At 43.6% G+C, this 22254-nt stretch overlaps 1 protein-coding gene across 1 annotated transcript in view; it reads left to right on the top strand.

Annotated features, from left to right (window-relative positions):
• The window catches only part of Clip4 (CAP-Gly domain containing linker protein family member 4), a 66189-nt gene extending 44510 nt beyond the window's left edge, over window positions 1-21679 (top strand). The window contains exons 12-16 of the mRNA XM_051170000.1: window positions 698-832; window positions 3573-3696; window positions 7008-7072; window positions 13488-13560; window positions 21247-21679. Coding sequence (XP_051025957.1) covers window positions 698-832; window positions 3573-3696; window positions 7008-7072; window positions 13488-13560; window positions 21247-21565 — 716 coding nt within the window. The 3' untranslated portion in view covers window positions 21566-21679. The remainder of the gene's footprint in view (window positions 1-697; window positions 833-3572; window positions 3697-7007; window positions 7073-13487; window positions 13561-21246) is intronic.
• Window positions 21680-22254: the final 575 nt, after the last annotated feature.

Here is a 22254-nt window from a genome sequence, read left to right as displayed (position 1 = left end):
TTAGGGCAGCGTGGAGTTTTAGGATATTTGCACAATCTGCTGTCTGGCCGTCTTTAACCAGAAGCTCTGGAATCTGAAATTCTTCAGAACCTGAAGCATTGAGGGGAGGCATTCTCACCTGAACACAAGTTTGAGCCTCTGTGCTAAGGGCGTTCAGACTTGGGAACGTCGTACATTTCGCATTGCCCAGCTTGAGCTGCTCAGCTTCGCCTGGAACTACACTCCTGTGTATCCCTTACTCTGAGTCTGGGTAAACCCAGCACCTATGTGCTTCCCATGACTGGGGATTGGCCCTGTGGCTACATCCACTCAGCTTCGCATGTTCTTCCTGTGTTGCTTGTGTCTGCTTTCGTGCACAGCATCAGAGGTGAGCTAATGTGACAGGAGGTGGAGCTTGGTTCTGCTCTGGTTCTTCCTGTACAGCGTTGTGTTGGAGCAGAGAGTGTACCTGGCTGGCTTAGCGGAACCGATTCTCTTGTAGGAACAAGGTTTATGCTGCTACCCATGGCAGCAGTTTTCTCAAGGAACCCTTCCTGTTTGCTTGGAGTGCCTTGAGCTGAGTAAGGATCATAGCTGTGACAAATGAAACACCCAGCTAGGATACGTGGAGTGCTTTAAAAATAAAAAACTAATGTGCTTCTTGAGTTTTCCCTCTGTTTGTTTCTTTCTTCATATCCCTCATCCACCGCTTCAACAGGTTTGCATTCTTCAGCACCATCTGCAGCAAGTAACATCCGTCGTGAAGGAGAACTCCGCCTTGGAGAAAGAGTGCTGGTGGTAGGCCAGAGAGTGGGGACCATTAAGTTCTTTGGGACAACAAACTTTGCTCCAGGTAACTCCCCCGAACAGTCCAGTAGCAGATAGGATTTAGTCACAGGGAACTTCTCACTGGCAGCGGAGGCTGAGAGAGTGTGGAGAGTGATGCAGCTGTCTTCAGCTGACTGGCGTTCATACAGTTCTTGCCAATTGTGATCGATATTTGTCTGATATTAAAATTAGCTCTGACTTCCCTGGTTTACTCTCTTCAGATAAATAGCTGTGCTAAATAACTGGAAAATATTTCGGGAGAACCCCCCTTCCCCACCCTCCTGGATAATCCTGGCGGTGAGAAGGTCGTTGGATTATCGAGCTTCTTATAGGACTGCTTGTTGAGAAAAGCAAAGATATAAAAGTTGTTGTGTGCCCTGGGACCTAAAGATGCCTGTCTATGAACTTAAATATCTATCTAGTGTTTCCTAAGGTAAAGATTGGTACTAGACAGATGGCTCAGTGGTTAAGAGCACTTAGTACTCTTGCAGAAGACCTGAGTTCAGTTCCTAGCACCCTATATCACGTGGCTCACAACCACCCATGAGCACAATTCTAGGGGGTCTGTTGTCCTCTGGCCTTCATGCACGCCTGTACACATGGTGCCCATAAACTCACACAGTTTCACATACATACACATGAATAGAAATAGTAAATATTTTCAAAAGGCAAAGATTATCTTCCTTTGTATTTCCAAAGGTTAGAAGCCACTTGCGTGGAACCATATCTTTGTGTTTTAAGTAGCAATATGCCATATTAACACATGGTGGCATTGTAGCATTTTAGGAAAAAGTTACCTACAATATTGATTGAAAAAGGAAATTTTGTAGTGTAGCATTCTATCAAGACCCACAAAGGAGCTGGGATCTCCCTCTATTTGCAGATCAAGAAATTAGCTTGCCACAGTGTCATAGACACTGACCATAGGCGGAGGCAGGGCTATAGTATTCACAATAATAGCAGGAGGCAGAGGACCAGCATCTTCCTGCCCTGGTCCCACAGGCTAGGGCAGAGAGGGCCAGGCCACACCTGTACACCCAAGAGCCCGTGTCATAAAAGATGTGCCAGAACCATCAAGGCTTTAGGCTCCTTTGCTCTGAGCTTGTGGTTCAGCTTGGCTGCCACTGGCATTTGAGGAGACCCCGCTTGTTTAGCAGGGATGTCCACTGCTGTGTGTGAGTCAGAAGCATGAGAGTGGTGGCAAACCGTCTCCCAACATGCTCTTCCTTGATTAATGCCACTTTTAGTTATTTGAACTACTTTAGAATCCAAGCCTCCCTCAGGCCTCTCTTATGTCTCACACTCGTAGTGTGTACTTAAACATAGCTCATTGCTAGGCAGTTTCCACAACCACAGTGGCAGAAAATATATATATATATTTGTATATATATATGTATGTATATATATATATACTGTGTGTGTATGTGTATATATATATATTTGCTGTCTGTCACACATTTTCAAGAGTTATATAATAAACATAGCAGAAGTGTAGCCACTTGGAATGGGACTTTTAATTAAAAAAAAATATGTGGAAAGTTGTATCAAAGACAGAAGGTAGTGAGGCCTGGAAAACCTAACTCTGGTACTCAGATATAATTCTAACCAGGCTTACCTGGTTTAGGCGAGTCAGAAAACTAATAGTCTGTTTTCAAAGAATTAGTGTAGTTGGACAAGGGGCTGTGCACACTGCTTATGTGACATAGTAGGGCCACTCAAATATAAGCCACACTAGCTGCACTTGAGTCTTTCCAGCTCCAATCTCAGTATCCAGAATGGGGCCAGGTGTAACATAACACAAACAAAACATCAAAACAAAAACCCCAAAACAAAACGAGAACTTACTCTGAGTTGGCTTTTAAGGTTCCTATAATTAAAGCTGACTCTGAGCTAGTAATCTGAAAGAAGGAATGTTTCGTAGTTCCTAATTTGTGGTAAGTTGGTCGGTAGTCACTCCTCATTCTTTACTTGCTATTGATCATAAAAGATGGAACGGTCGCTCCTGTGCTGTCTGCTCAGACCACAAGCGCATGAGCCGTGAGGCCTGGTTAGCTGGTCACTGAAACCCCAGGAGTCCCCGCTTTAGGAATATGTCCACTGAGCTCATACAACTGCAAGTGCAGCCTTGTTGCTTCCGTTGGAGCGTCTCCAGATACTCGCCTTCCTCACAGCGAGCCTGCAGCTACTGCCTCTCAGACAGGTTTTTCTATTAGTGAGCCTGGGTCTTTTCATTTGGTTAGAAGATGGAGCAGCATCCCTGTGCTGCCCAGTGTCTTCCGTGCCATCTCTGCCCTTGTTTAATAATTTAACGAGTGTTTGTGGTGTTCTACCGTTGGGAGGGCGAAGTGAGGAGCGCAGTCCATATTAGGATTTATGGCTCTTAGTATCACTCCGTGCTGCTCTTACTGAAACAGGCTACATTAGAGTCAAGGACGGCCTCTTTTGCATTGTAGTCTTAAGATATATCTTGGTGGCGCTCTCCTTGCATAATGGCTAATTCTCTGCAAATCTGAGTTGGTGCGTTTTATTTTTCTCCCTTAATGTACTGCTCTGCAATTACGCCACTGAAACGTCTCTCCCACTTTTCAAATTTTCATGTTTTATTTTTTAATTTTATCATTTGAAGGCTTAATGATCATGATGATCTTCCATCATCTCGGCCATTTGTGAAAACACTGAGCCTTCTAGACTCTGCGTTCATATTAGCGCATAACGGTTGTGAATGAAGCGCAGACGCTCTTAAGGATGCAATATTCATGTTCTAGGGCACTGGTACGGCATAGAGCTGGAGAAGCCCCACGGGAAGAATGACGGTTCAGTTGGAGGTGTGCAGTATTTTAGTTGTTCTCCGCGATATGGAATATTTGCCCCCCCATCCAGGGTGCAGAGGTAAGAAGAAACTGGGAGTGTGCATCTGTTCACACGAACACTGCTGCTCCCCATGGCACTCGGCGCCCTGTTGATCTGGAAGATGAGCGTGTGCATCCCTTCAATGGGTTAACGGGCCACCTTCCTCTGAGGGAAGGCTAATGGGAAGCTAAATTTGCCTTGCTGAGGATTTGCAATTTAAAAAACCTCCTTTCTCTCTCATTTGCAAACCCTAGGAGTGTGTGTAGGCTATTAGAAGTGGCGTTTGCAGCTAAGAACAGTGCGAGGAGCAAGCTTAATCCATCATGCAAACAAAAGTAAAAATGCTCCCTGATTGCTTCAGTCACATCCTAACTACATTAAATTTCCTGCCAGCAGGCACCCATTCATTCTCCTACAAACCTAATGGAACCAAAATGGCTTTTTCTCTGATTTCCTTAGTTTTCAAAAATAGACAGGCAGTAGCTGTCCCGGGGAAGTGAAGTCCCAGGGATTTGTATGTAACAGACCTCCAGAGTGTTTCTTGGTAAGGCCTTGTACTTGTGTCCCACCTCACTCTGGTTTTTAAAAGCACAGGCCCTCATGAAATTCTGATGGAATGTGGAGCTGGGAGAAGCTGGCTCCGTCTGTTTTTCAGGGGCTGGAAAAAGGGGTTGTAATCTCTGAGCAAAATACAGCATATGTGCTTGTAAGCGTGAGACTAAAACCATGGTGGAGGTCTGAGTCTTTACTGGCGCCCTGTAGCTGGGTGCTGATGGTTTCTGGGCCCATTGAAGTTTGTTTTTTTTAAATCATATTTCTTCCTTTTTTTTTTCTTGAAACTTACATATCCCTTTGGTGTTAATTTTCTTCATTTACAATGTACTTATTGCGTTGTTCTTTACAGCAATAAGGCCTTGAGCACACAGTGCTTTATTGCTCTTAAGGTGTCTTCCTTTAAGTGTTGTTTTATTTGAGTCTAATAAATACCTGGCAGGGTGAGTTGGAAAATAGCCCCAAGTATGATCAACTTTTATTGAGTACTTAATGGTAGGCTCTATACTGAGCACCTGAGTGGCATATGTCATTGTCCTCAGCAGACCCAGGGAGCCATGAGCTGTTAGGCTTATTCTCATCCTACAGGTGGGAAAAGAGTTTCCCAGAGAAAAAGTGGCAGATCTGGAATCACATCGCTGGGTGATGGAAGAACTGAACACAGCCTGGCTTGGTTATTTTACTGTTGTTCGGAAGCCCATGAGTTTAGCTGATAGCACCTCACAGAACTGGGCACCCCATGGGAGCACATCCCCCATTTCACAGAGGAAGAGCGTCAGGCCCAGATAGCTAATGCCACCTGTGCTCTGCAGTGGGGATTTGAACCCCCAGCTGTCTGGAGCTCTTCCACATAGACTTGTAATGGTTATTGGGGCTTCTGTAAGTCTCCTCTAGACTCATGTCTGACAGATGATTGACACATTACTAGTTTGATTTGTCTCCTAGTCACAAGGACTGGGGGTTTGCTCCATGTTCAGTCCCCCAGAGTGCAGGAGTTGGCATGTTTTAGGGACAGCAGTTAGCTGTCGGCTATGATTCCCAGTTCTGTGCTTTTTGTGCCACAGCAGCCTTTCTCTGCCTTTATTTGTAAAGCCACATCTTTCCTGTGGTTTCTTATTTTCATTGCTGTGTTTGCAGAGCACATGTTGGCCTTCTGTTTGGTCTTCTCCAAGGTAGTGCATTTGAAAGCAACCCCCACTTCTTAAAGGAAAAGGGCCTCTGTTGAAATGAACCGCTGTCTCCATCCAGCTGTCTTCCTGTCATCTTCTGATTGTCTCATTCATCACCATCAAATACTATTAAGCGCTTTGTGCTGTGCTAGGCATTCTGTGGGCAAACAAAACAGACATGGTCTTTGGTTTCAAGGCGTTTCCAATGCAATCCAGTTTGGAGCTCTTTAAGGCCCCTCTGGTCTTCAGGACATGAAGGCTGTAACTTGGGGACTGCTGGAGACTGTCTAGGTGACCAGTCACCCTCTGACCCCTAGTGCTTCACCTCAGGATCATAGCTGGCTTCTTATGTCTCCCCGTCGCATTTTTAAAATGTGTGCTTGTCCCAGGATCTGCCCACATGACTTCCTCTGTCTGAATAGCTTTCCTGATCTATCTGTCATTACACAATTTTCATTTAGTAAATTGTCTCGGCTAATAACATCAGTGAATATTCTCTAAAGACAATCTAAGGAAACCCACTCACTGCCTAACTGGTCCTCGTAAACACTGTATTCTTGTTTTTGTGTCGTTGCTGTTGGCACTTATTTCTAATGAGCTATCACTTCTAGAAGCAGGTTCTTCTCAGCTGTCCATCACCTCTCCATCCCAGGACCTGGTGCTCAGCAGGTTATAGGCTGTGTCTGTCAGCCCCTACTCAACTGTCATGTGCAGTGTGAACTGTGGGTGCAACTGAACACACTGCGGGAGTTTCAGGCTTTTTTGATGGGTATAATGTGTGTTGGGAGGAGTGATTGGCAGATGAAGGTCTTGTAGATCTAGGTCAGTAAACAGTTGAAAGAAAATAAGGCTTTCAGGACCCGGCTTTTTAAAAATAATGATTTGAATATCAAAAAATGAGGAGAAACAGGAAACTCACTGGGAAGGTGACCTTTGCAGTTGGTGGGTAGAGTCAGGCGTGGAGAGTCTTGGACTACATTGCTTTACAGAGCATTCGCTGATGTTATCCAAAGCCATTATGCACAAACACAAATTCAGCCAGTCTCTTTTTGACAATATCATTAGTGATATTTTTTTTATCATTTTAATCTTATACTTGTTAAACTTGGTGTAAAATAAGTGTATCTCCATATTTTTTAGTTTTACCTTTGAAGCAAAGCTGAAGTTTTACCTCCCAAAGCAAAGTCAGAGGTTCCCACGGATCCAGTTCCCAGCACTGGAAAACAACAACAATAACAACAACCACCACAAATAATAACAGTAACAGGGCAGTGGAATAGCACGGTGGCAGGATACTTGCCCATCGTGTGCCAAGGCCCAGGGTTCAATTCCAAGCTCCATAAAAGCCACCAAACAAATAAATGTCTGAATTCAGGTCCCTGTTTCAAGTGAATAAAATTTTCAGGTTACTTGTCCTTGGCAGTGAGGATCCACTCCATCTGCGTATTGCCCGTCTCCCATGCTAGCGTAAAGCTCTTTCCTGGCTCACCTGGCTGCCCAATAAATGCTTGTTGAGTGAGTGAATGGGATAACAAATAGCAGTTGATGTGAAAGCATCAATCAGTCAAGAGTCCACCTCACCCAGGAGACCGGCCACACCTAACACAGTGTGCTCTGTTCTATTCACAGGCTGTCAGATTCCCTGGATACGCTTACAGAAATATCTTCAAATAAACAGAATCATTCTTATCCTGGTAAGATTATGTTTTTTTTTTTTTTTTAATTCAGCTTAAAGTATTTCTTCGCTACCTCTCATTGAAATATATTTTTACTGTTAACTGCCTGTACCAATACCTTTACACCACAGTGTTTGGGCTGCATCTGTACAGTGCAAGCTTGGAACAGATCTGTTTCCCGTGTCCCAGCTGTGTTCTGGAAACCCTGAGCACCACTTCCCTCTCCTCCGCCTCCCTTTTGCATATCCCATCCTAAGGCTGTGAGCCTTGAATTTCCTATTCATAATTCCTTTGGTTTCCTTGATCTTTTCTACCACCCGCAGCTGTATCAGTGCAGTGCTCTGTCTCCATTGCCTGCTATGCTGTCTTCTAGCACTTCGGTGGGGTGTGTGACTGGCTCTGTAGCTGCTGGCCATGGTCGCTGTGTCCTGTCTTTTGTTATTACAGGCTGCTGTGCCCGTGTGTAGAGGGTGCCCTGGGGTTGGTAGGCATGGCCACCTTACCCGTGCTCTCCCTAGGGAATGCCAGGCATTTGTACTGTCTGCTCCCCTCAGCCACTGACTAGGCCCTGTTCCTCCCAACCTTGGCAACTGCCGTCCTGTTTCGCATGCAAATAGTTGCTACTCTGCTAGATCTAAACAGTATTTCATTGTGACTTTAATTTGCATATTTTCAGATTTTAAATAGTTGACATGAAAGCAGTTGGTCCTTTCAGTTTTTAGTTTGTGGGACACCTGCATTTTTTTTTTCCTGTTTAAGCCTTTCATGTGCTTTTCTTTTGGGTGATTTGCTTCTTATCCTGCTAACTTGTAGGTTTCTTTGTCTCTCATTGATTTTTTATGTTACTAATATGTATCAGCTGATGGTACACCTTCCTTTTCCTGACATCTTTGGGTGAGAAGATTTCTTTAATTTTTTAAAGGATTGTTTTTTATTTATCTTGATCTTATGCACAGTGTCTGTATGGGGGTGTCAGATCCCTGGAACAGGAGTTACAGATAGTTGTGAGCTGCCATGTGGGAGCTGGGAATTGAACCTGGGTCCTCTGGAAGAACAGCCAGTGCTCTTAACCACTGAGCAATCTTTCCAGCACCCAACTTCTTTAATTTTTATGTAGTTGATAAAACATTTCATGGCTTTTATTTTTTATCTTAAGAAATTTTCCCCAGAGACAGAAACCATATTACTTTTTCCTGAAGTTTTTTTTCAATTATTATTATTTAAAGTTTTGTGTTTCACATTTGTCAGTTTACTCAGAATTGATTTTGTGTGTGATAAGGATTGAGTTTGCTTTTCTTTTCCATCTGTGGATAACTATTTATGAAAGTTATTAATACAGTGACTATCCTTGACTATTTGTTGCGGTACACCTTGTGACTGTTGAGCGTCACCGTTCACCAGAGGACAGGTTGCCATGTGACTTTGTTCCTCTGGCACTTTCTCGTTCTCACAGTGGTTGTCTCCATTGTGTCTGTGTCGTCTCCCCCTGCTTTGTGTGCTGTGTGTGTGTGCGTGTGCCTGTGTGTATGTATGTGCATGTTTGTGTGTATGTGCGTGTGCGTGTTTGTGTGTGTGTGTGCCTGTGTGTGTTATGTGCATGTCTGTGTGTATGTGTGTGTGTGCTTGTGTGTGTGTATGCCTGTGTGTTTGCCTGTGTATGTGTGTGTGCGTGTCTGTGTGTATTTGTATGTGCCTGTGTGTGTGTATGCCTGTGTATGTGTGTCTGTGTGTGTGCCTATGTGTGCGTGTCTGTGTGTCTGTGTGTGTGCATGTCTGTGTGTATGTGTGTGTGTGCCTGTGTATGTGTGTGTACCTCTGTGTATGTGTGTCCTCTGACTTTTTCTCCATTGGTATTGTGTTGCTTACTCTGGGTTTCTCTCCACATGATCATTTTGTTGGACTCCACATAGTAACAAGTTGGGAAGATCTGTGTTACTACTGTTCTGTCTGTGAACATGGACTCTCTCCTTTTGTTGTCTGTGAAATTGATTACTTGCTTTCAGTCATCATCTGAGAATTTTAAATGGCAAGTTCCATAAATAAATAACTCATAGGTTTTAAGTTTCATATTATTCTGAATGGCGTGGTAAAGTGTTGTACTATCCGGCCCAGGGCATGAGTTGTCCTTTTGCTCAGCATCCACCGCTGGTGTGCTACTTTCCTGTTGGTCAGTTCATAACTCTCTGGTTACAGATGGACTGTCCAGGTCGTGTTTGTGTTAAACCCTATACTACTTAGTAATAGATGCTAAGAGTAGTGTTACTGGCAATTTGAATATTACAGGGAGAAACTGCCAGTGTATTCTTCTAAGAGAAGATTGTTTACTGTTGAGATGCTCGTAAGAAAAGTCACTGGGTCTAGTACTGTACGTCCACAGCGTCCATGGGAGTCCGAGGAGCACACCCCATGTGGAGGGGAGGACTGCTGCTGTGTGCTTTCTCTGTCCTCATCAGAATGTTGTAGCTCTCCTAATATAAATTTTGTAGATGTTTTGTTAGGTTTTTATTTATTATTTAATATTTTTGTATATTTAATATAATAAACTTTCTTTCTCTTCCCTTTTTTGTTCTCTTTTGTATCTTTTCCTGACCTCACGCTCCTCTCCCTACAGAGTATCACTATGTAGCCCAGGCTAGCCTCTTTTTTAGCCTTCTGAGTGCTGGAGTTGCAGAGATGCACTATCAGGCTCTGCTTGGTGTTGCTTTTATAGAAATTCTTGTATTCCTTTTACCATCCCTTTTGTTAAGTATTTCTCTAATGCATTTTTTCTTTTGATTTACTTTTAGAGTATTTTCCTAAATAGAATATACTAGAATTTTACTTAGAAAAAAAAATCTGACGGTCTTTTTCTTTTACTCTAAGAGAGTTCCATTTGTTGCTACTACTGATATATTAGCAATGTTCTTTATGCTTTTATTTACTTCCAATTCCATTTAAAATATTTATTTGTATGTATGTGTCTTTGAGAGTGGATGGGCATGTGGGGGGGGGGGCTCTGGGTGCCACAGAGGTCAGAAGAAGCTGTGTTCTTCAGAGCTGCCGTCTCAGGTGTTTATTGGACGCATGGTTTGTCATGTGGGTGCTGGGATCTGAACTCCAGTCCTCATGATTGCACAGCAAGCACTGTAACCACTGAGCCATCCCCCCAGTCCCCAATCCATTTTGGTTTTTGTATATTATAAATCATGGGTTTTAAAATAAGTCGTAAGCCGGGTGGTGGTGGCACATGCCTTTAATCCCAGCACTCAGGGAGGCAGAGGCTTGTGGATCTCTGTGAGTTCAAGGCCAGCCTTGTCTACAGAGAGAGTTCAGGACAGCCAAGCCTACACAGAAAGACCCTGTTTCAAAAAAAACCAAAATAAGTAAATAAATAAAATAAGTCATAAATGGTGGTTCTTTTGTGTTTTGTTTTGTTGTTTGATGCAGCAGCTCTATGCAGCTCTGGCTGACTTAGAATTCATAATTAGGCCAGGCTGACCTTGAGCTCACAGAGATCTCTCTGCCCCTGCCTCCTGGTACTGGGGTCAGAGGTGTGAACCACCATGCCCAGCTGGGGCTTCCTTCTTGACTTCATTCTGGCTGTGTTCCCATCCTTCCCCTTGGCGCTCTGTTTACCTTCCCACGGTGCACAAGCTAAGCTGTGAATTTTTTTTTAATTTATTTATTATGTATACAGTGTTTCATCTGCAGGCCAGAAGAGGGCACCAGATCTCAGTATAGTTGGTTGTGAGCCACCATGTGGTTGCTGGGAATTGAACTCAGGGCCTTTGGAAGAGGAGCCAGTGCTCTTAACCTCTGAGCCATCTCTCCAGCCCGGGGATATGCTTCTTAGTAATTACTGTACACCATTTAATGTATGTACTTCATATAGCTAAAAGTCAATCATTCTTACCCTCTTCCTAGATGTTGAATCCTTAGAAACTAAGCTGTCTTGTTTCTATTTTATCACTCCTGTAAATTAGGCATCGTCTTTTTATTTTTTCTATAATAGTTTATTTCACTTCCACATCTACCCATCTATCTTCACAACTTCCTCTTAGGATAACCCTGTTCTGGCCCGAGTACACTCAGTTTGTCTTTTCCAGTGACGTCCTTACTGGGTGTAGGTTTTGGGATTTTCTCCCTGCGCATGGATGCTCTGGCTGCTGTCATTGGTGAGAAGCCAGGCATCTGACCAGTCCTTGCTGTCGGTGATCTGCCTTGCCTTTTTGTTAGTCTTGGAGTCTTTGAAGATCTCATTCCTTTGTGTTGTGCAGTTTTACTAGGATATATGCAGGCGGAAATTTCTTTTTGTTAGTCCTGTTTGACATTCTGGGTCTTCCTAGACCTGGAGATCAGCGTCTGACCAAATCCTGTTTCTGCCGCAGCTTGTCCTCTGAGCACATTGTGGTTCCTTTAGTGTTATCCATCACCTGCTCTCTCTTTAACTGCCTCTGTTTTACTGCTTAGGCTAGCCACCACATTAGTAATAAAGTAGCTGCTTTTCTTTCTGCACATCTTGTTACTGCTCATTTTCTCCTATATTCTCAAGCTCTTCTTTCATATCCTTAACATCTTAAGTATCATCTATTTGTGTTAACTAGTTTAATATCTGAAGTTTTGCTGAGTCTTAATTCCTCATTCTGTGTCTGTTGAGCCTGATTTGTGGTGTTTCCTCTCCTTGTGACTCTGTAATTTATTACTGTGAAATGCTTGCTTAATCAGAATTTGATTGATGGCAGTTCTTTATACCTTCAGATCTATTGACTTCTGCTATTTGCCTATCAGCACTGCCACCCAGAACTACTTTAGCTTACATTCTCTGCAGTGGTTTTCTCTCTTTCTTTTTTTTTTTATATGACATGGATAGCATGAATTTGCTCATGGCCACAAAGTCTTAGAGCAGTAATTGCAGCCTTGTGCTGATAAGAAAGCCATTGTTTCATTTGGTTTCTTGCCCCAAGTTACATTGAGCATGAACTCCTTTACTAGGAGTCTTTGATGGGATCCTCCAACATACCAGGCCTTTGCTGCTTCTTTCCCCATGTCATGTGTAGCCAATCAGGAGTCCAGTATCCAAGGATTGAGCTCTGTAGTACAAGATAAGATTGCACAGTGGGCGCCTGGCAGCCTCTCTTGTCGTCGTCGTCTTCTTCTTCTTCTTCTTCTTCTTCTTCTTCTTCTTCTTCTTCTTCTTCTTCTTCTTCCTCCTCCTCCTCCTCCTCCTCCTCCTCCTCCTCCTCCTCCTCCTCCTCCTCCTCCTCCTCCATGTTTTGCCCTCTTTGAAGTTGTACTTTGGGAGGGTTGGGAGTGTGTCCTCTACACACACACACACACACACACTCACACACACACACACACACACACTCAGAGAGAAACAGAGACAGAGAGAATATGATATTGAGTCAGCCCAACAGTACATTCTATAAAATTACAGTTGCTTAAAATTATAGTTATTTTAATCAATAGATTTTTTTTGTTCAGTACTTCTGGTTTGCTGGAATTAGAAATCCATTTTTTTCTTTTTCTATCTTTTGAGACGTCTCTTAATCTTTGAACTCTTGTGTGTGGGGAGGGCACACTGAGGAGCTTTCAAGTTTATTGTCGAGTGTTCTGGTCCTGAAATATTTTTAATGACAGTTAAAAAATAAACATCCTTTTTCATATGATTATCAAAGTTGTAGTACCATTTACAGAATCCACTTTATCAGTGTGTTACTTGGTTTTCAAGAAATCTTATAGGAAACATCTCTGAAAGTAATGTCGTGGTCATTACTTATCTCTGTGTGAGCAGAGCTTGATCAAAAAGGCACAGATGAGAAATTGTCTAGAAATCTCAACTACAGTTAAGTCCTGAATATGCACTTACTTTCTTTTCATTGTGTGATACTGTTCCTGTGGATATGTGAAATGATGTTTACTTACCCCATGTAGGATCCAACAAGGGACCAAAGTAAAGATTCACCAAAGTCCAACTTGGGGAACCACTGTGCTTTATTGAGGCCACTTACAGGAATATGGATGAAAGGTTATTTACAGGAGCAGAAGTGACTCAAGGACAGTTGCATCACCAAAAGCTCACCTCAGCATGAGTGACAGACAGGCAGCTCAATGGGCTGGAGTGTGTCTCTTTCAGGCAGCTCGGGTGGTCTGAGTATCTTTCAGTCAGACTGGCTTTGAGGCAGCCGGTCTGTTCTCTGTCTCTTTTGCCTATATATGCTCAGTATCTGCTCAGTTTCAGGGACTTCCTGAGGGTTATGAGTTGTTTACTTCCTGAGCTTATCTTAGAAGATGCTACATAGCAGGTTTTTTTCCAGGAGAACCGCCCCTTCCCCCTCAAAAAAAAACCCTCTTGGTGTCATAGAACACTGTAGAAGTAATTAAAAACAACTCATTGTAAAAGCTGAAGACATATGATGTATTTTCCTCTTCTAACCTGCACTCTCACATTTAGGTTTTAGGAGAAGTTTCAGCACAACTTCTGCTTCTTCCCAAAAAGAGATTAACAGGAGAAATGCTTTTGCCAAGTGAGTATTAAGAAGACTTAGAAAGCTGCCTTTCAAGGTGAGCATGCCAAGATTCTGTGAAGGAAGAAAAATGGAGTTTTGTATCTTACACCCTGCTCGATAGAATGCTGGCACGTAAGAAAGAAGGTGTGATGGATGTGCTGAATTCTTCCTCCCTCCTTTAAAAGCTCAATTAAAAAATGTAACAAGTGGCTAAAAGTAGCACACCGTGTGTGTTTTCTCTTCTAAGAGGTTAGTATGGCAGCTAATAGAAGCTGGGGGCAGTTCACATTGTGTTTTCATTGAGTGAGGGGGTTGATTTTGAACTCCTGGCTACTAAATTAATCAGATCTGATTTAACATGCTCAGCCATGCGTGAAAGAAATAGAAGGCCTGTTTGCTTAAGGCAATCTCTTAGAATTATTATTATTATTTCTTTAATGCTCTGGCTTCCCCTAGTAGATTATATTACTCAAGTCCATCATCGATTTGGAGTTTGAAATTGGTTGCACTGCTCAGATAGCTGAGAGATTAAGGACAGTAATTTTAGGTTCCAGCTTATTGACGGTATTGAAGGGCTTTTAGGCAGAAGAGACAGCCAGGACAGAAAGGATTCTGAAGACGAAGGGCAGCAGGACCAGGGTGGAGGCTGGTGAGCAGGAGGAGGGTACAGAGAGCTGAGGGAGAGAAAGAGCGTTGGCCCCTGGCATGAGCACAGCAGCAGGTCCCATGTGCACATGTGAACTGCAGACACGAGGAGCAGGTAGTAACAATTACATGCTTCCTATAGAAGTTACAGGAGATTGAACTGTACAGGATATGTAAACAGATTGGCACGGGTACCCCTTTAGAGAGATACTTCTTAAAAATACAATATGCGAACGTCACGTGTACACAAGTGTACTTTGATTATATTCATCTGTTATTCGTTCTAGATTCATCCCACACTCCCTTTTCCAACTTCATATTTTTTAAAAAATCTACTAAGTCTAATTTATATTCCTGTAAACTTGTAAGTGTGGGAGCATTCTCTGGAATATGATGTACTTACAATGGGCCACAGCCTTAAAGAAAACTCCCTCTCCTGAGAAGCCATTAACTGCTGGTAGTTCCTCATTTCCAGCTGGGGTAGAAGATAGTGGCAGGTGATCGCCTTCCCCCTCCATGCTGGAAATGGTTGGTGGCTTGATCTTATGCAGGTCTGATGCAGGCGACCACAGCTGTGGTAAGTTCCTGGGTGCATCAGTTCTGCCATGTTCAGTAGATACTGTTTCACTCTAGTCCTTTTTAACTTTGGGCTTGACATTTTTTTTCTGGCCCCTTTTCCACAGTAGCCCCTGAACCTTGAGGTAAGGGGGGTAGGATACAGATGTTGCATTTGTGGCTGGACTTTCCACAGGCACGTATTCTCTTCACTTTGACCAGCTGTATCTGTGCTAACAGTGACCACCACACAAAGACACTTCTTTGATGTAGTCTGAGAGCTGCGTTGATTTGTGGACATAGGAAGAGAGGGCAGTTATGTCCAGTTAGCAAAATAATAGTATTAGGTTGACTTTGTGGAGTATGGGTTTCCTGTACATGAGCCAGATTTACAGTACCAGGCATGTGTTTCCTCCCGTGGAATAATGGGCCTTTAATCCAAGCAGAAAGCAGCTGGTTACTCCCAGAATATTCGCGCCACGATTGCTCCAATGGGGCTATTTTGCCATACTGGTCCTTACTGTGACCATAGGGTTCATGGATAGCTAAGACTCTGGCTGACTTTTCTTCCCAGCAGCTCACATAGCACCTTCCTATATAGGAAGAAAGTTTCTACTTAAAAACAACTTTATTTCTCTATGTCTTGTGACTAAATTGTGTGGTATCTTCAGCAGTAGGGTCTTACAAAGAGCAAAGAGCAATAGCTGTTACAGCTTTGGGGGTTTCTAGGACACCCCTGGCCAGCAGCTTGAGGGGAGGTATCAAATACCTGGCACTGGGCCTTTTATTTGTCAACCTGTGCTTCTTGTAGGAACATAATCGTAACTTCAAATAAACTCCTTTTGTTTTTTAAGATTTATTGTGTGTGTGTGTGTGTGTGTGTGTGTGTGTGTGTGTGTGTGTGCACGCGCGCATGTGCACGCATGTGCATGTGTGTACACTAGTAGAGACCAGAAGATGTCAGATCTATTGGAGTTGGAGGCATTTGTGAGCTGCCAGACATGGGTGCTAGGATCCAAACTCCAGTCCTCACAACAGAACAAGGAGCACCAAGCCATCTTTCTAGCCCCAATTACAAGACACTTATAAAGTGATGGGTTTCTCTATGGTTTTTTAAAGTATCAATAACAATTATTCCTTGTCCCACCGTCTCCTGTGACCTACTCCCCATCTCTCTCCCCACTTAAACTCACTCTCATTATTTCTATTTACCCTTCTTCATCACCCGTCCTCTATTAACCCTGCCTCTCTCAAAATTCTCCCCCGCCCCCACCAATGGTCCCATGTTAGTTTTTTGGCCTCATAGGCACTCCAAGGTAAACAAATGCTAGGGTCTACATTATCAATGAGAACACGTGATACTTGTCTTTATGGGCCTGGGTTACTTTAGTGTAATGTTTTTTTTAGTTCCGTCAGTTTACCTGCAAATTTCACAATTTCATTTTTCTTTACAGATGAATAAAATTCCATTGTGTGTGGGTACCATATTCTTATCTATTTATTAGTCGGTTGATACCTTGGCTGTTCATATCCTCACTTTTGTGAATGTAGTAGCAATAAACATGGGTAAATGTGTATGTTTTTGTAGCAGGAAATAAATTTCCTTTGCATACATACCCAGGAGTTATAGCTGGGTCATATAATGGATCAAGTTCTAGCTTTTTGAGGACCTGCCACACTGATTTTCATAGTGGCCACATCAGTTAGCACTCTCACCAGTAGTGCAAAAGGGTTCGTCTTTCCCCAAATCTTATCCATTAAGAAATATGAAGTTGGGGCTGGAGAGGTGACTCAGTAGTTAAGAGCGCTGGTTCTCTAGAGGGCTAGGGTTCAATTCCAAGACACCTACGCAGCAACATACAACTGTCACTCCAACCTATGGGGACCTGATGTCTTCTTCTGGCCTCTGTACGCATTGTACATAGACAAACATTCAGGCAAAGCATTCCTGTGTGTAAAATAAAACATGTTAAAAATAAAAATATTAAAAAGAATGATGAAACTCAAAGTAGTTATTTTAAATATTTATTTTTTATATGAGTCTTGTGCCTGTGTCTGTGTCTGTGCACAGATGCATGCTTGGTGCTCATGGAGGTAGAAGAGGGCATCAACTCCCCTGGAACTGGAGTCACAGGCTGTTGTGAGCCACCATGTGGCTTCTGGGATTGAACCTGGGACCTCTGGAAGAGCAGCCAGTGCTCTTAACTGCTGAGACTCCTCTCCAGCCCCTCAAAGTAGTTTTAATTTGCATTTACCCGATGGCAAAGAATGGATGGTAAATACATTCAAAATCTTTCTTAGCCATTTGCATTTCTTCTGAGAAATCTTAGTTCAGTTCCACTGCTTACTTTTTAATAGAGCTGGTTGTTTTCTTCATGTTTAGTGTTTTTGGTTCTTTGTATATTCTAGACACTGGTTGGTCTGTAATTAATTAATTGGCAACGATGTTATGGGATATCTCTGTCTGTCTGTCTGTCTGTCTGTCTGTCTGTCTGTCTTCCTTTCTACCTACCTACCTTAGCCATTCTGTGGACTGCCTCTACACTGAATTAACAGTTTACTTTGTGATAGAGAAACTTTTGCTTCATGAAGTCCCACTTGTTGATTGTTGGCTCTAGTTCCTTGACACTTGGGGTCCTGTCAGAAAGTCCTCACCGCAGCCCGTATCCTGAAGTGCACTCTTTACTCTTTTTCTTCTACCAGTCTCAATGTTTCAGGCTTAGCGTTAAGATCTTTGATCCACTTTGAATTGATTTGTGTGCAGGGGATGAGAGAAGGATCAAGTTTCGATCTTTATGTGGACATCCAGTTTTCTCAGCACTGTTTGTTGACGATACTGTCTTTCCTCCAATGTGTATTTTGTGTCTTTGTAAAAATAAAACCAGGTGGCTGTAGGTACAGGGCTTGGTTATGTTTGGGTCCTGGCTCTACTTACCTGCTCAGGTGCCTGGCTTCATGCCATACTGGGCGGTTTTACTACGGCTCTCTAGGGTAGTTTGAAGTCAGGGATGGTGATCCCTCCAGCAGAGCTTTTATTACTTACGGTTGTTTGGATATCTGCGCTCTTTTGTATTTCCATATTGATTTTAAGATTGTTTTTTCAGTTTCTGTTTAGAGTTGCACTGGAATTTCTATGTGGATTATGCTGAATCTGTAGATTACTTTGGGTAGGATAGCTGTTTCCACAGTAGTGATCCTACCAATCCATGAGCTTGAGAGCTCTCTCCATCGTCAGTCTGTCTCTTCCAGTCTTGTAAAGGGTTGCAATGTGTGTGTGTGTGTGTGTGTGTGTGACTTTCTCGGTTAGCTTGATTCCAGGTTTGTCTGTTTGCTGACTGTGATGGATGCGATTGCTTCCATGATCTCTTTCCCAGGCTGTCTTTATAGGATGTTAGTGTGGGTGTGCTAATTTCTAACCTATGACCTTGCTTAGAGTGTTGGTCGTCTCTGGGTATTTCCTGGTAGTGTCTTTGGGGTCTGTCACGCACAGTATCATGTCATCTGTAGAGAGTTAGACTTGTTCATTTCAGTTAAACATCCAGAACTGTTTGTTATGAACACTCTGGGGAGACTAGGCACAGAGGCAACATTTCTCAGATAATAAAGACTACACATGACAGACAGCCACCGTCCTATTAAATGAAGAAAAAGCATGAAATATTCCCACTCGCACAAGAAGACAAGGGTGCCCACTTTGCCCTTCCACTTAATATACTGCTTCAAGTCCTGGCTGGAAATAGGCTTTTGTTGAAAACATACAGTGCTTCTGGAGCGTGAGAGCGCAGTGTTTTCCGATTACCTATCTCAGGCACGTGAGACGTGGGCACTGGCTGTAGTGAAGTCTGGCAGGACTCGGCAGTGTGCCGGTTGGATGGCTCTGCAGAGCTTGCTGGTATGCTGGTGTTTGCCTGGAGGAATCTATGTCACAAAGTGAGTTGATGATGACTGATCAGGATGGTGCTACTGATTTTTAATTATTTATATGAAAATAAATGATACCTTCGGAGCAAACATAGAGAACAGCTCCTGGTTTGTGTGAGGCTGAGACTGTGTACATGAGGCAGTGGGCACAAGGTGAGTGTTCAGAAAATACAACTTACTAGCATTATTTTCCTGAAAAATTTCAACAGCTTTGTCAGGTTGCAAAAAGCATCCATTTGGTTGTGAATTTGGAGAGTGAACGAGCGGATGCTTTTGTGTAGGAGCAGAACTCCTATGTTCCTTTGTGCATTCAGTAGAAATTTGTTTTTGTGTATTACATTATGCATTTGATGTGATAAATAACTGTGAATGTTTTTATTTTATTCACTTCCTCTCTTCCTTTTACCCCTCTTTCAGTTTTTGAAATAGTTCTTCATATTGCCAAGGCTGGCCTTGAACTCCTGATCCTTCTACTTGTGCCCCCTGACTGGAGTATTACAGACACTGGCTGCCATGCCTGGCTCCTTAGTTTCTGGTTTAAGGAAGGATTTCACCATATAGCCCAGGCTGGCCCAGATCTCACTATGTAGCTGAAGTTGTACTTGAACGCATGATCATTTGCAACCTCCTGAGCATTTTAGTTACACGTGTACCATGGTGGGCTCTAAAAGTATTTTTAGATTACAGTTCCTTCACTTTGTGGAAGGTGTGGCTCAGAGAAGTCTTTGACCCCTGGTGTTCTCAGTATAAATTTTACATCCTCTTCCTTTTTTACTGGGTGCCTAATAGAAACACCCGAGACACTGTGTGTGACAGCATATTTAAAACTGTAGCGCACCGGGGGTCGAGTGGGGGTCGGGTAAAAGAACCACAGCGGGGGGAGGGTGGGTGGCTGGAGAGATTGCTCAGTGGTTAAGAGCCACTGTAGCTTTGCTTCACAGTCATGAAAAGAGGAGTTTAAGCCTCACACCCACACAAGTCAGGTATGTCAGGAAACCCTATAACCCCACCTCTAAGGTAAGTGGAGACAGGAGGATGGCTGGGACTCGCTGACTTCCAGCCACATGAGTTCTAGGTTCAGGATGAGAATGGCTTCAAAAGAATAAGTGTAAAGTGTGGAAAACACCCATGCTTCTTTCAGCGGACCATGTACTAATGCACATATGATACACCCAGACACATGGCGAATGAATCTCTTAAAAGTGTAGAAAATAAAACAAAAGGCAAAATTAGTAGAACCTCTCTCTTTATAGTAAGATCTTAGACAGTTTGGTAGCAATGCCTCAGCCTTACTTGAGTCTGCAGTGGGCACGGGAAGGGAAGACTCCAGGTTCCCTCGGCATGACCTAAGTAGCCATCTGGATGGTTCTGAGTGGAAAGGCAGTAAGGTCCAGGTAAAGTTGCTGTTGTGAATATCAAGTCAGCTGCCTCCTGTGGACAGAGAGAGTTGTGAGGTGTGGACAGTGGAGAGAGCTCTGAGGGGCAGAATGGGTAAAGGAGGGGGCCCTGGGGGCAGTATGGGTAGGGGAGGGGGCCCAGGGGTAGTATGGGGAGGGGAAGAGCCCAGGGGGCAGTATGGGGAGGGTAGGGGCCCCTGGGAGCAGTATGGGAGGGGAGGGGCCTAGGGGGCAGTATGGGTAAGGTAGGGGGCCCAGGGGGCAGTATGGGGAGGGAAGGGGGCCCTGGGGCAGTATGGAGAGGGGAAGGTGCCCTAGGGGGCGCAGTGTGGGGAGGGAAGGGGCCCTTGGGGTGCAGTATGGTCTTAGGCCTGCTTTGTTCCAGTCCATAGGAGGCAGGTGCTAAGAGGTACCTACATCGTAGGAGATGTGTGTCGCAGAAGGACAGGGATGCTATTCAGTCTGGCCAGGCCCTCTGTGGTAGCAGAAGGGAAGGGTAGCTGGAGGCCATGGGAAAGACCTGTATCTTTACCTAAATTTTATTATCCAAAGTTTTAGGTTTTATTTTCATATAAAGAAATATTTTAATGGGAAATTGCATTCAAAATATGTTTCCTTTAACATATGGACATTAAAGTTATGTATATTGTATATTTCCTGATTGTTTACTGACATTCTCTCTCTCTCTCTCTCTCTCTCTCTCGTGTGTGTGTGTGAATATATATTTTTATAAATTGTAGGGTCCAAAAGATCCAAAAGAGAAAAACTTTTAGAAATTGGAAGTATATTCCTAATACTGCTAGTTCCAATTTTAAAAATTATAATCCCAAAAATAAAGAATCCAAATGACCTTTAACTGTATGAAGGGAAATTGCCTTTTGCATTTAATTAAGGAGAAACGGTGACATTAGTGGACATTATCTTGTGACAATAGAAAAATTAAAAGGAAGGCCATTCGGAACAAGCCTTCCACCTGTAATTTAGATTCCTCCTAGGAATAGAAAAGTGAAAGCAAATAAAAACATCTAATGCCTCATCACTCAAAAATAAAACAAAATAAGTTACCACCATAAGCTTTTTTCTTTTGTGAATTGAATGAATGTGGAGGCGGCAGCAGGAACGGACACGGACAGTGCGTCCATGGCTCCAGTACCTAAGTCCAGTTCTTGCTTTTCCTTCCGGACAGGACCAGGACCACCCTGCGCCGCAGCTGGAGCAGTTCCACCACGGGTGGCCTCGAGGGGCCCACGAAGCTGCACGAGGGCTCTCAGGTCCTGCTCACCAGCTCTAACGAAATGGCTACGGTTAGGTACGTGGGTCCCACGGACTTTGCCTCAGGCATCTGGCTTGGACTGGAGCTCCGAAGTGCCAAAGGGAAAAACGACGGTGCCGTGGGTGACAAGCGCTATTTCACCTGTAAGCCAAACTATGGCGTGCTGGTTAGACCGAGCCGAGTGACCTACCGAGGGATTAATGGGTCAAAGCTCGTTGAGGAGAGCTGCTGAACCACCACCGAAGGCTCTTGTGAATGTGTCTATGTGCTGGATGCAAAGTAGGGTCTACGACAAAGGGTTTATGTAAAAACTGAAAATACAGTAATTTTCATTTAAAACAAACAAACAAACAAACAAAGCTCCAAAGGAACACAGGTATGCACTCTGAGGGCCACAGTTCTTTTGAAAATAATTTCAAAATAAGCACTTTTTAAAACGTTAGGTCCCAAGAAAATTCTGAGACTTTAAAAAAAAAAAAAAAAAAAAGCTACTAAGCGTATGTGGTATAATTACTTTGCCATTCAGCTTCATTTTTGCACATGGTGTTACGTTCTTCACAGAGTGAAAGTTTTCACCGGCTTCATGATGTTCACATGACCTGTTTTCTGTCCAAGTGTTCTGGAATGTTCCTTTCTGTCTGTGGTCTGTTACTAAGCAGTTCCTAAGGCAGGCACTAGATAGCTGGTGGGTCTTTTGTGTTTTTAGTGAGCTCACTCACCCTTGGGGAAAGGCCCCTGTGAACAGTGAGAATCGGGAGGAGCAAGGGCGGCATTGTGTGGTACCTGGCTCCGCCTTGTACCCGTTGACGACCACAGAGACGGAATTGCCCTCCCCAGAACCGCTGACTGCTTGGTTAACAGCTGAGAGTGAACGTGGGTCTCCTGACTCAGTGCGTGCCTCCGTACGCAGTGCGTGCCTCC

The sequence above is a fragment of the Acomys russatus genome, chromosome 1 (genome assembly GCF_903995435.1).
Source record: "Acomys russatus chromosome 1, mAcoRus1.1, whole genome shotgun sequence".
NCBI classification, from domain to species: Eukaryota; Metazoa; Chordata; class Mammalia; order Rodentia; family Muridae; genus Acomys; species Acomys russatus.
The sequence above is the reverse complement of the archived record's forward strand: the minus strand, read 5'-3'. Positions and strand labels throughout refer to the sequence as shown.